General features: G+C 45.5%; 1 protein-coding gene across 1 annotated transcript in view; it reads right to left on the bottom strand.

Annotated features, from left to right (window-relative positions):
- LOC146195938 (uncharacterized) overlaps positions 1 to 208 on the bottom strand; it is a 39,763-nt gene extending 39,555 nt beyond the window's left edge. Inside the window, exon 1 of the mRNA XM_084596882.1 lies at positions 37 to 208. Within this exon, the coding sequence (XP_084453008.1) occupies positions 37 to 208 (172 nt within the window). The remainder of the gene's footprint in view (positions 1 to 36) is intronic.
- Between the last annotated feature and the right edge of the window lie 14,578 nt (positions 209 to 14,786).

Here is a 14,786-nt window from a genome sequence, read left to right as displayed (position 1 = left end):
ATATAGGCCGCAGATTCTCCAAACATGGCGCCTTGCCTGGCTTGGGGATGGTGATGATTTCTGCGTGCCGCCACTCCTCCGGCACAGTCTCCACAACGCAGTGGTCATTCAAAAATTGTGTGATACTCGCAATCTGTTCCGCCCCTAGATTCCTTATAATGGCGTTGCCGATCTTGTCTGCTCCCGCCGCTGTGTTCTTGAGAGCCATTCTGGCCGCCGTGTACACCTCTACTTCGTGATTGGACGGTGGAGTTTCTCATTTTCAATTCCTCGATACACTTCTGTGCAGCCGGGGATGTCCATCTCCCCCACGTACCGTTTTCGGATCTTGTCTAGCAACTCTTCATCGTCTCCCAGGTACTTGTGGGTGATTCGGTGAAGCGTCTTGCTGGTTTCGGCCTTAGACTTGGCCGGGTCGATAAGATTCCTTAGCAACGCCCAAGTCTTGGCTGTCCCTAGTGTTCCTTTCAGTAAGATGCCCAATTGTCCCGTTTTGTCTAGAGAGCTCTTGCGCATACTGCTCTGCCTCAGCGGTGACCTGGGCAATCTTCAGTTTGAGCTTCCTGTTGCCCTTCTGTCTCCTCCACCTCTTATACTCCTACGAGCTTCCCATAACCTCAGTAGATGGCTATCAATTTCAAGAACTGCACTCGTCCTTTTCACGGTCTTTGTGGCTCTTTCGTAAACTTCGCGGAGTCCCTTGCTCCACGCCTCAATAGATTGAATTGGTTCCTTGTCGTAATATACTCTAAACGCATTCCAGATAGTTATTTTCACTTCTCCTAACTTTCGTCTGACCCTCGCAGTGGCCAAAGATATCACAAGGATAAAGTGATCCCTTCCAAGGCTCTCGTTCGTGTTTTCCCAAGTAACGTCATTAGTGTTCTTTACAAAAGCGAGGTCTGGGCATGTATCCCTGCGGACGCTGTTGCCCAGTCTAGTCGGTTTTGTAAAATCCGTTACGAGATCCATGTCCGCTTGCGCAGCAGCTTGCGCAAGGTTCTTTCCCTTGGTGGTTTCGCCTACATATACCCAGCTCTTGTGTTGCGCGTTGAAATCTCCAAACACAACCAGACCATTATCTTTGGCTACCTTTCTTTCGTCTTTGAATAGTAGCGCAAAGTCAGCATTCCTTTGCCTGGGCGGGCTGTACACATTCAGGACGAATATGCTCTTCTTACCTCTCTTGTGCGGTATGATCTCGATTAGCACACGCTCGATATCTGTGTTGAACACCGGGTGTTGAATGGCCGTCAACGTTTTGGCTACCAGGGTTCCCGCTTTCCCCTCTGTCTGACTGGAATACGCAACGTACCCAGAAAGGCTAGGAGAGCAGCCAGTTTCCTGCGGCGGTATAACATCTGGCTTGACGAGAACCGTTTCCATGTAATATTTTAAATTGACCTGCTTCCTGTGGAAGCCGTGGCAGTTCCATTGCCAGATTTCTAGTGTTTCTTTGTCTCCCCTAGCATGCCTGGCCATTATGCTTAGACCTGACTATCTTGGGTCAATTCGCTGCAGCTCACTGTAAGTGAAGGCCCACTGTACGCCTTCTCCTTGACTTTCTTTCTCCGAAAGGTGAAATCCTTCATGAAGTCGGTCGACTGTTGTTCGACCCTCAGTTCTTTCGGCAGTGGCGAAGGTGTACCCTTTCGGCAGCTCTTTCTATCCCCGGTGTCCACGATTTCCTAGCACACGGCAGTAGCTGCCGTACCTCTAAAAACTTTCATTAATTCATCGAACTTGCAAGTGAGCTCGTTGCACTTCTCTCGCATAACTTCAAGCTCCCGCCTGAGACCTGCACACTCATTACACTTATAATGCGCAGTCTCCATGTTTTGTGTGTGTGCCGGAGCAGAAGCCTTGACCGCTATTCCTGGCCAGCTCATATTGCCGGTCTTCGTTTTGTTATTTGTCTTTGCCGGGCTCGGGTTCATGTCATTCGGCTGGCGTCTAGATGCCGACACCGACAAGGAGCGACTACGGCTCCGACGTCGCCCCCTCGGAGCTGAACAACCGTCTCCTGGCTCCTTTCACGCTGTTATCCTTGTTGTTCTCTTGGTTTCTTTGGGCTTCCCGGTTGTGCGTCGACTTTGAAGACAATATAGAAGGCTTGATGCCACCTCCCTGCAGCTGAAGTTGGAAGTGTTCCGTATCCCTCGATGGGGGGGAGGGGTGGGAAGGACTGCGACCGGTACCGCAAGAAGCTCCGCGATGTCTCTCCCTCGACGTTAAGCCACTTGATATGCCGGCCTTGGTGCGGTCCGCGTTGGGCGCTGCTGCTCCTTCCTCGCCCTCCAGTAGAGGATCCGGCATTGCTTCGTGCTGGCTGTTGGCGAAGCTTTTTGAGGTGGTTTTGGCACTCCTTGCAGCAGTAAGGTGCGCCTCACCACAGAGGACGCACGTAAGCGAGCAGGTGTGTTTTTGAGGTGGGTCCAGGGTCCCGCACTGCCGGCACACCCGGACATTCGGCGTGAGACATATACATCCGATCGATGTCCTAGTTGTAGGCAGACGGGGCAAACCTGCCTGGTCGGTCGGTAGGGGTAGCAGGCTACCTCACCGCCATATTAGAGAACGTATCTCGGAACGACAGGCCCCTCGAAGAGGATGACAGCAGTCTTAGATTTTCCCAGCATTCTACACTGCAGAATAGTGACCCCTTGGGTTCGTACGGCAGGTCGACAGCTCCGGCCAGCCCACATATAAAGCCCCTCTTTAACCAAGCCGTATAAACGTGCCTTATTGGGCTGTAGGAGTAACGTGAATGACAAGGTCCTGGCAGGCTGATTCTGACATAACCTTCCCGTGTTTAACGAACGACCCAAGGTGGCCGCTCCTGCCAGCTTGGGGTTTTCTACGGTGGTCGTCTAAAGGTCCAAGGTCAATGGTGGTCACCGCCGTTCCACGCTGAAGAGCATGCTCAATTGTCTCCACATTATACTTCCTTATGATAGCCACCTTGCGTTTATTGATTAGATTTGACATCTCTGCCAGTTCTATTCGGTGTGTTGGGTTGGAGGCTTTCATATTGTGGCGTTTCTTAATCAATGCTTTCGTCTCCTTAGACAACTTACCAGTATCATCTCTGATAGTTCTACAGCCGACTTCTACTGCGCACTCTGTAATAATATTTCTGAAATTATTTTTCATTACGTCTAGGTAAAGTCAGTTTTCTCGGTTAGCAATGATATCTATTATGCAGAGAGAGCCTGAAATATTCTATTTTCTTTTTACCGCTGATTTGTTGACAGACTTCTTTCTTACTAATCTGTTCCGTTCCTTCTTCAAATTCAGATTAATTCGATACGTTAACATCCTGCACTCACTTCATCGAACCTTTCCACTTATCTCTACATCCTGTATAATTCCAGGATTAGAACACAATATGAAGCAAATTTCATTCTTAGTCTTCCATTTAGGGCTTTTCAATGCAGAGCCTCTTTGCGATGATGCAAAATAACATATAAAATTGTGTGTTCTCAATAAGGTTCGAAACGCAACATATACGGCCATGACTCGAACTATCATTCCTGGATCGAGAAATGAATGTCGTAAGGATAAAGCGCTGTAGGTAGATTGGGAGCACGTATAAACATTAGCAGATTAAACGGAGGTAGACGTGCGAAAGCATGGTTGAATTTGGTTTAGCTGTGAGTCGGTGCTTGCATTTTTTTTGTGCTTTACGTTTAGACATGCTTACCTCTGCTCACTACCACTTCGTCGATGCGAGTCGTTAGTGTCGAACTGGACAGTTCTGGTTCAGCAGTGCCATGGGTTCGATCTACACGACAGAAAGCCGCTAGTACACTACACCTATTTCGGCGCATAGCCCAGAAAACAGGCGACGCTTGCAGCAACATGGCTCGGACGTTAGTGCGTTCTGTGGTACAGGCTCGGCTTGTCTATCAAGCCCAATTTCAACGTCTCACATCAAGAGATTGGGACCGCTTGGAAGCAGTCAATAGAGAGGCAATGCGAGCCATAACTGGCCTCCCTCGCCTGACATCCATTCCCACTCTCCAAGCGGAGGCCCAGAAGAACACCATTGATGAGCTCGTCGAGCAGCGTCGTGCAGCGCGCCACCTGAAGCGTGAAGCTATTCCTGCAGCGTATGCATTAGCGCATTATATTGATTCGTCTTGTACACTGCTTGAAGCAACGCCTTCAGAACCTCCATGGAATAGACCACAGATGACAAACAACCGTCCGCTACGAGAAAACTGCCGAGTTCAACATTCGGTGCAAGAAGCTGAGCCAGATCATTACACAGACACTACAGGGGCACTTCAAGCTTATGTAAACGCAAGCACTGGTTACGAGGTTTTACATACTACCCTCATTTGTAAATTTCTTCCTTAAATACGCCACATATGTTCATATAGAACAGAAGCAACGCACCTTCCTTCTCTAATAGCAGAACTCATTGCCATTCGCGACGGTTTGTCTACATTAGCAGACAGCCTATATGCTGCACCCCCGACCATTCTGATCTTGCATACAGAATCAAGCCAAGCAGTCCGAGCATTACGGAGTATAGCTAATACCTTCGACATCATCAATGATACCTGCAGAATTGTGCGAACATATTCTTGCCCTGTACGTGTGGTGTGGGCTCCCCACACTACGCTCCGTCTCACAGAAACTGATGATGCATCCTGTTCCCAGAAAGTGACATATCATCTGCCTATGTTAAAGTTGTCCGCGGGAGATGCCGTAGTGCCTGCAAAAGAATTTCTTCGCCGCTCCACGCGTGCTTTAATTCCACCGTGTGGATCAAACCTTCCCGGCGGAGGAGGTGGCGCTGCGGAGAATCCGCGTGGGTGCTGCGTAACGCCTTCTGTAAAATCTTCCTGTACCACCCGGACTGCTCCCACGAACTGCCCTTTCTGCCCAGCCTCTGCTATGGAGGCCACACTAGACCACTTCCTAACAACTTGTCCTGGTCTTCCCGTGGCCCGAAAAACACACCTTAGAAGCCACTCTTACCACCCTACCAGACCGCCCGACACAGGGGTATGGACAAATGGCCCACACCACCGAGAGCTGTTGGCATTCATTACTGCCACAGGCCTGTATCAATATATTTAAACCCAATATATTTACCTTGCGCAATAAAAAAAAGAAGTTTAGACTTGGTTACGCTCTACGATACACATACGTTAGGCAACGTGGTCACGTACAGGCCTCTTTTCTCCGTTCCAACTCAGCTAGCCAGACATGGCGCGCTTCTTCGGGCGGGGGAGTGGAAGGATCCGGCTCACTTGCCATCATGGCGTGGTCTCACGTACCGTAGCAATTGCGTGGTGCGCCTATGCAGGCAACTATGGCGCACAAAAAGATGTTTAGTTACCTTTAGTTTTGTTTTTATTTTTTATTTCGTTCCATTATTATCATGAATTATTATTTTATTTATTTGATACTGATTGCCATAATCAATGCTTATCCCATTATATGCCGTACTAATGCTTTTATTAGTAATTGGTATACATGAAAAGAAAGGCTCAGTAGTTGTGAGCATCTTTGTGGACACTTAATGTAGTAATAATTTTTTTACAGGTAGGCAAAGGTTGAGTTATCCTTTGCTCACATCCTGAAAGCCCGGATAGACGTTGCGATATAGCCCATTCGTATTAAAAGTACCGAGAGCATTGCATGCTCTTACCGTTGCCTTTGACCCTTCGGTAGCGGCTTAATCTGCTGGCGGAATGAAACTGATTAGTTGAAGTATCCGCGCCCTCTGAATAATTATTTAGTCGGCTTTATTCGAAAGAAAAAAGAAACGAACGTCTTCGCCTGTAACTCAAAATATTTTTTCAGTGAGAACACAGTAATGGTGTAAGGTATAAAATGTTAGCTTTTCATGTACTGTATGGTCACAAGCCAATCGACTATCATTTAATCTGCGAGCGCGAAAGAAAAACACGTATACAAGCCTTAAACGTCCACATCATTCATATAATAACTCAAAGCCCCTACCTGGGATGGCCATCGCAACGTTGACGTTGGGATAATTCCCATCAGGCAACTTGACGCCATCGTCTTTGCCTTGCTGCTTCGATGCTTTCGCGCTCGTTGGAGTCCTATCTTGGACTGTGCACGCTGTAGGCGTTACTGGCCGACCAGTCTCGTGTGGTGCAAAATATCCGGTGTTGCCGCTGCATGAGCATGGCCCATTCTGCGCGAAAGCGTCGGTACGGCATAAACGAAGCTGTTAGAGTCACCTCACGCGTCAATAATGAGAAGTTCAGTGCAGTTCAACTTTAAAGTGATCGATTCAGAAATCTTCTTTTAGTCCAGTACCTTATAAGCTCTGGGTTTTGTATTGAAGGATTAGGAACAGAAATTAAATAGGTTCACTCAAACGAATAGGCGGCAAACCAGGTGCTCAATTTTGATGGAGCGAGCGGCAATATATAGGGCTACAAAAAGAGTGCATATTGAGTTATATTTTTTTCGCTGCCAGCTTAGAACGGTCGCCAGTAAGTACTATTTATAGTAGCGCCTTATTTTGGCTTGTATCACTTCAAAACAAATTGATCTGGCAAAAGAAATTCGATCATCATTTCTTGTCTTCCCCGACAGCCGGCATAAGCGCATGCCGGTTACTGCGAGGCTACAATCTGTTGCATCTCTACTTTTTGTGAGTTGTAGTATTCTCACAGCCCTCTCCCCTCCCACCTGTCTTTCCTGTCTTTCCAGTTACCAATCTTTGCGTCAAGATAACTTCTGTGGTGATGTTGGTGATTGCGAGACACCAAAACTAGTACGAATCAACAGTCCAGAACACTGCAAAGAGCACTGGATGCATAGCATCACTTGTGTACAGTGGCGAAGCTGCCTTCTGTCTTTTGAGACCCCAATATTTATATATAATATATATAAAAATAAGAGCGGCCATGGTGAAGCCCACAATACTATATTCAGCTTGCGTCTTGTACCGCAAAGTTGATGTTTGGCAACTGTATATATGAGAGTACATTTGGAAGTGCGCAGAAAGTAAACGGTCTCCGGGTTCGATTACATCACGATGAACGCGACATAAGACAACGTGCACAAGCACGGAGTTTCAGCGTCAGAGTTCCGGCATTCGGAACGTGGATCCAAAGTTCACAAAATATATCTGCCTGTGGTTATCTACGGTATAAAAGCACAGATGCCGTTCCAAAACAACACAAACAGGCTTAGCATGCAGTAAGCTTCACGCTACAGAATTTTGATACTAATGCATCTGACCATCAAAACTACAATTCATAGCTCACAATTCTGATTTCCATAAATCTTAGGAATGACAGATCATTGGGGTACCTGTTTTGCTGCCACACTCGTGGAAGTGTGTCTGTCGGCCAGCATGAACCTCTTGAGTAACGGCTGTTGTGTACTCACTTCGAACACCGGCGCTGCAGCACACGAGGTCCTGCCACGCCTTCGGCCTCTACCTAGTGTTCGCTTGGCGACAGTGACCAAAGATGGAGCATCGCCGTCACCTGCGAGTTCCATGCATGAATATTTTCAGCCCCGTCGCCACTTCGAGAAATTTCAGGCTATGGCTGCTCTGTTTCATCCAACATTTGTTAATGGATTGGAAGGCACCAACTTTTTTTGTGTATGTCTGAGTGGCTGCAGTGAAAAACTATGGTAAGTAAATTGATATCGATTTCAATTCAATCACACATGAGCTACTTCCACCTCGTTTGGGCTACAACATTCAAAACAAATCTGAACACCATACTGGGTCTCCAAAAGAAGGTTATTAGATTATTGGTGCATACTGCACTGCCCACACGCGAACATTATTTCCGCAATACAGGCTTCATCGTGTGCATACAATGTTTGAGTATCGTTTACTTCACTGCCTTATATTGTCACCTCAATGCTTAACCGACTTCTTGAAGAATATTGCTGGACTGAAGCCTTACGTAAACCTTTTTTACACAAGAAGTAAACAAATAAGGGACGTTTCTCGAACGAGGACGTTATACGGTAACCAGAGCCTTCGTTTTACTTTACCATGCATACTAAATCATAGCGCATAAAGAACCAGAGCATCTTTACCGCCTCAATTAGGTACTTTTTCATCAATTCCGTACTGTCTTTCTGTACTTTCCGTTCCTTGCCTTGAACATTACCACATGAATAGTAACTTCATTTTCATTACGTTTTGCCATGTTGCGTGCATACTGTTAGTTAATTGTTGGCCGTTAATCCAATGTGGTAGGTTTTAATTTGCTGTTTCATTTGTATAATTATGCTCTTCCACTGGTTTGTAATTTTTATGTTATATATGTATTTGTTCGCCCTGATTTCACACGTCTTGTTGCCCTGCCTTTACTGGGCCTCGGGCATCTCTCAAGCTATCGTTATAGTTTTTCGCCCGAGGCCCATTTCCTGTATATTACAGGAAAAACTTTTTTTTTAATTTTAAACGATTTGGGCATGAAGGTTATACATGGTGTATAGGGTATAGAGGCTACGTTGCAAAGGACTTTCAACGTGGCTGAAAACAATTGAATGGTGAAAAGCGCTTAATTGTCTGTTTGGTTTACTTGTATTATAGGTCCCACAAGCTGCCAGCATATAGAACATTTAAATCCACTCTACATTAATAGCGAAATTATGGTGTCATCGTTTGCTCTGCTTTATCTCTGTCATCTCTGTCATTGTGCCCATTAGACTGCTTTCAATATGCAGCCCATTCGGATATATCCGAAGGTATAGTGGCTGGGTTCCCGTAGGAGAGAGATTGTTCCTTTGTAATGTCATGCGGCGGACATTCCGGGCAAACGGCCACAGACGCAACCGTAAGCCTAGAAAGACAATCGCCCTAAAAAAAAAGCGCTGAGGAGTGTATTCTGACAACTATGTCGTGTGCGTTTTGGTAGTGGTGTCATCTCCTTGCTTTATGAGATTGATGGGTTGCAGCACTCACGCGAAAAGAACTAGCCTTTATCTGGTGATATCAAAGCAGTAATAACAACTGGACGTCTTCTTCTATATTTAAAAGGAATTCTCAACTACCACACAATGATGAGTTATACATAAAATGTTAGGTTTTCACACATTGGTTGCTAAGAAGCGCCGCAAATATTCCCCTGTATCAAGTGTCAATCATTTAATGTACTAACCGCACCTACACCATGTTTCAAAGCACGCACTATGTTCTTGCAGACTTGTTGGTGTCGCTCTGGTTAAGGGTCCTCCTTGGGCGGAGCGCGCTGCGATGGTGACCGGCAGACCACCCTCGTGGTGTGTAACGTGTCCATTTCTGCTGCTGAAAGTGAGTGGCCCTACCTGCACGGAGACATTGGTACGTCAGAGGTGGGACTTATAAAGCCTCCTGCACCGTACAGTAGTTATAAATACAACAAGTACAGTATATATATATATACACATATGAAGTTCACAAAAAGAGAACTACACAATCTGCATTGCAGTAATACGAAAGCATGGATGCTGCTTGAAGTTGCTTAAGACACTTCTTGTTTATCCATTTTAGTCTTTGCTACTTTCAAATTGCGCGTACATCCCTTCTTATGCCATCTTCCAGATCTACATCCGGTTGCGTGACGTTACATCCTCTACGTCACAATAATTCACTTCTTGTTTACCCATTTTAGTCTTTGGTACTTTCAAATTTCGCGCCAATGCCTTTCTATGCCATTTTAAGCTCTACTTTTGGTTGCGTGACGTCACATCCCTGACGCCACCCTAAATGATTGACCTAACTATTTTAGTTTTTGGTACTTTCAAATTGCACGCCAATCCCTTCCTATGCTTTTTTTTTCCTCGACTTAGGTTGCATGACGTCAAATCCTTGGCATCACCTTAATTGATTGGTTAATTAGTTACGTATTTAGTATTTTATACATCTTGACGTCACCCTAATTGACTGACGTAATTATTTTTTAGCAATTGGCACATTCAAATGTGGCGCCAAGCCATTAGCTAATGGACCATTTTCGCCTTTAATTTTACATTTTTGCCTCTACATATATACCTAATTAACTGACTGGCTTAAATATTTTTCCGGACACATCAATACGTCAATTTTCATCGATTGACACAACTGAATAACCTGCACCACATCTCAATTACTCACTACTGCTGAGGACACGATTTTGCTGATGCGGTCTGCGGACAGAAATCTGTGAACATAGCGAAGTAATGCTTTCGAATTAATAAAGAAGAAAGTTCTATTTTTTCTTACGCATATATATATATATATATATATATATATATATCAGAAGTCATGTGCAAGGGAGACAAGGACGAGAAGGCAACCTAACAAAACAGTATTGCTAATATGTGTCTGGCTTGAACGACTTGCCTGACTATAGACGATTTTAGTTTCGATGCCTGTCTGCTCGCAAAACGGGCTTGCAGCGCTGCTGCTGTATCACTCCTTCAGCTCTCATGGTGGACGGCACGCATGCTTATGGGGAGCGGAGGTATATTTAATTTGTCCCTAACCTGTCTAGAAACCTTGTCTGTACGTCTGGAGCATGCTTGCGGCTCATAGCTCAGTTTCTCCAAAATTTTGCGACTGCGCAACAGTCTCTCGTATTGCGAGGTGGTTACAGCCTCAATGAGCTCTTCAAGGGTATTGGAAACCCCTGCACTTAAGATATTGTTTGTAGATGTATTGGGTGGTAAACCTAGTGCCTGAGGAATGGAGACACGCGGAGATCATAATGATCCCCAAACCAGGCAAACCACCTAATCTGGATGGACTCGCATCCATTTCACTGACCTCGTGCGCGGGAAGCTTTATGAAAGACAATGACCTGTTTCCGCACACGATGTTCGGCTTCAGGCCCTGGCTCTCTACACAGGACGTCCTACTGCAGCTAAAGAAGGCTATCATAATCAGAATAAAGGCAAGAAATGAGACCATCATACTGACCATAGATTTGAAGGGCGCATTTGACAACAATAGCCACGGAGCGATACTCGGGGAACTCTCGGCAACAAAGTGTGGAAGAAAGACCTTTAAGTATATCAAAGCTTTCCTAATGTACAGAGCAGCCATCATTGGGATTAATAACATACGGTCAGAAAGGAGAAAAACCCCGAAGGGCACACCAGAAGGATCAGTTATGTCTCCAATACTGTTCAACATTGCCATGACAGGGATAGCGAGACGACTCAGGAACATATAACACATAGAACATCTAATCTGCGTAGACGATGTAAGAGTATGGGCCCAGAGAGGGTCCACTGGGGAAAAAAAAGAACGGCTACAACTGGCTGCGCAAGAACTTGAGGATTTCGCTCGTTCTAGCGGAATGCAGTGCTCACCGGAGAAATCATTATACAAAAGATCACACTCTGGCAGGTACAAACCACTGGACATCGACATAATCATGAACGGAAACCCGACTCAACACACAACAAAACGAGATTACTAGGGCTGTGGTTACAAGAAGGCGAGCGTGATCACACGATCAAATATGTTACCACTGTGACCAATCAAATCTCTAGAATGATAAGCAGGATAACAAACTAAAGAAGGGGGATAAATGAACAAGACGCAATGCGGATAGTGACAGCCCTCGTCATCCCACGCTCTATCTACAGACTCACATATCTTAATACAAACAGGACGGAAAGGAACAAGATAAGCGTGCTAATCAGAAAGCCATACAAACTGGCTCTAGGATTGCCACCACATGCCTCTAAAAGCACGTTTGACACTCTGGGCATGCACTGTACCTTCGAAGAACATAGTGAAGTTATGCTCGACTGGCACATCAGAAGACAACAGACCAAGACGTGCCGCGCTCTCACTTCGAAACTCGGATATACCCGAAAAGACGACAATAGCGCAGAAACCACAAATATTGAACCAGACAGCAGGGACACTTTCACGGTCAGACCACTGCCCAGAAATATGAACCCTGTCAATTATAATGGCAGAATAAATGCAAGTGCCAAAACCCTTGACAAACACCTGAACACAAAACATTTTGTGATGTACGTCGACGCAGCGAGGTACAAAGGCAGAAAGGCGACCGCAGCCGCGGTCACTCACTCACGAGGCAAGCTCATATACGAAATAAGTATTCGAACCAAACGTATCCGCACAGCGGAAAAGGTGACATTAACCCTAGCAATCTCGGAAGCAAACCGAAGACAGCACAGTTACTGGATAGTGTCGGACTCAAAAGCCTTGCCTGTCGTACCTTCCAAAACAACAGGATTCATCGCATAGGCCGGCCAGAAGAAACATACCCAAATAAGCAACACACGATTATTTGGGTCCCGGACGCTGAGGTGGACGTTAACATTACAGTAGATGTCTTGGTCCGAGATTTCACTAGCCGGTCGGCGGAGCCATCGGTAGAGCCTTTCACAACACCACACACAACATACGGGGAAACAACGAGAGTCTAGGGAGAGGCGTAGAAAGTACGCACTTCCACATGACAAGCCAAGAAAAAGCCACTACCTTTGATCATCATCATCATCAGCCGGACTATACCCACTGCAGGGCGAAGGCCTCTCCCATATTTCTCCAATTACCCAGTTCTGTGCTAGCTGCATCCACTTGCCCATTGCGAACTTCCTAACCTCATCCGCACACCTAACTTTCTGCCGCCCCCTGCTACGCTTTCCTTCTCTTGGAATCCAATTTGTTACCGAAGCGACCATCGGCTATTCTCTCTTCGCACTACATGTCCCACCCATGTCCATTTCTTCTTTTTAATTTCCGCTAGAATGTCGGTAACTTGAGTTATTTCTCTGACCCCCTCTGCGCGCTTCCTATCTCTTAATGCTACGCCTACTATTTTTCGTTCCATAGCCCTCTGGGTCGTCCTCAACTTAGGTACACCCCTCTTGGTTAGCCTCCACGTTTCAGACCCATGGGTGAGTGCAGGTAAGATGCAACTGTTGTATACTTTCCTCTTGACGAATACCGCCAAGCTGCTAGTCATAATCTGCAAGTGCTTGTCAAATGCGCTCCATCCCAATCTTATCCTTGTTATTTCTTTTTCATGGCCCGGATCTTCGGTTACTACCTGTCCTAAGTAGACATATTCGCCTACTACTTCCAGTACTTCGCTACCTAATGTAAACTCCTGTTCCTTCCCGAGGCTGTTCAACATTACCTTAGTCTTCTGCATATTGATTTTCAAGCCTACCTTTCTACTTTTCCTGTCTAGGTCATCAATCATTATTTGCAGTTCATCCCGCGAGTTGCTTAGCAAGGCAATGTCATCATCAAATCGCAGATTCCTAAGGTATTCTTCATCTACTCTTATCCCTAACTGCTCCCATTAAATGTCTCTGAATACTTCCTTTAAGCAAGTTGTGAATAGTACTGGGGAGATTGTCTCCTTGCCTAACTTCTTTCTTTGATGGGAATTTTGTTACTTTCTTTGTGCAGAACTACGGTTGCTGTGCAGCCACTATATATATATCTTCCAGCACTTTCACGCTCGGCTCGTCTACCCCCTAATTTCTCACCGCCGAGGTTTTAACTGAGTGAAATGATTTTTCGTAATTAATGAATGCTATGTATAAGGGCTGGTTATAGTCCGAGCATTTTTCTATCACCTGGTTGATGGTATGGATATGATCTATAGTAGAGTACCGTTTCCGAAAATCTGCTTGATCCTCTGCTTGATTGCAGTCTAAGGATGTCCTGATTCTATTAGCGATTACCTTAGTAAATAGCTTATACGTAACAGACAGTAAGCTGATTGGTCTGTAATTGTTAAGGTCCTTAGAGTCCCCTTTCCTATGAATGAGGATAATGTTTGCATTCTTCCATGGTTCCGGTATTGTCAATGACACCAGGCACTGCGTATTCAGGGTGGCCAGTTTTTCTAGCTCGATATCCCAACCGTCCTTCAACAAATCTGTAGTTATCTGATCCTCTCCAGCTGATTTTCCCCTTGCCATAGTTTCTAATGCTTTCTTGACCTCGTCCTTAGTCACTGGTGGAACATCTGACTGTTTTTCCTTACCGCAAATCTCATTACAATCCTGACTACTTTGGCTACTGTAGAGATCTCTATAAAACTCCTCGGCTACTTTGACTATATTGTCCATATTTGTGATGACGTTGCCAGCCTTTTCCCTTATCGTATACGTCTGCTTTTTACCTATTACCAATTTGTTCTTTATCGCTTTAAGGCTTCCCCGTTCTTTACAGCACGCTCAATAGTCTCCACGTTATACTTCCTTATATCGGCCACCCTGCGCTTATTGATTAGCCTTTATATCTCAGCCAATTCTATCTGGTCTGTTAGATTGAAAGCTTTCATACTCCAGCGCTTCTTAATCAAATCTTTCGTCTCCTTAGGCAGCTTCCTGGTATCCGCTCTAACTATCCTACCGCCAAATTCTACAGCGCACTCAGTAATGTTATCTTTAAAGTTATTGTTCATTGCTTCTAGGGTAATGTCGCCATCCTCGGTTAGAGCTGAACAGCTATTCTATAGCGAAATCCTGAACTTTTTTGCCCTCTCCCACACCGCTAATTCGTTGATGGGTTTCCTTCTTACTAATCTCTCGCGTTCGTTCTTCAGATTTAGCCTTATTTGGGACCTCACCATCCTGTGGTCACTGCATCGCACTTTCCCGATTACCGCTACATCTTGCATAATGGCGGGGGTTGAACACAGTATGAATTCAATTACATCTCAGTCTCTCCGTTAGGACTTTTTGATGTCCATTCCGGTTGTTCCGTTTCCTGAAAAAGGTATTCATGATTCTTAAGTTATTGCGCTCTGCAAATTCAACTCGTAACTCCCCCACCGCTATTCCTAGAACCTATGCCA

This window comes from Amblyomma maculatum, chromosome 3 (assembly GCF_055883805.1).
Source record: "Amblyomma maculatum isolate TAMU_Amacu chromosome 3, ASM5588380v1, whole genome shotgun sequence".
Lineage (NCBI taxonomy): Eukaryota > Metazoa > Arthropoda > Arachnida > Ixodida > Ixodidae > Amblyomma > Amblyomma maculatum.
The sequence above is the reverse complement of the archived record's forward strand: the minus strand, read 5'-3'. Positions and strand labels throughout refer to the sequence as shown.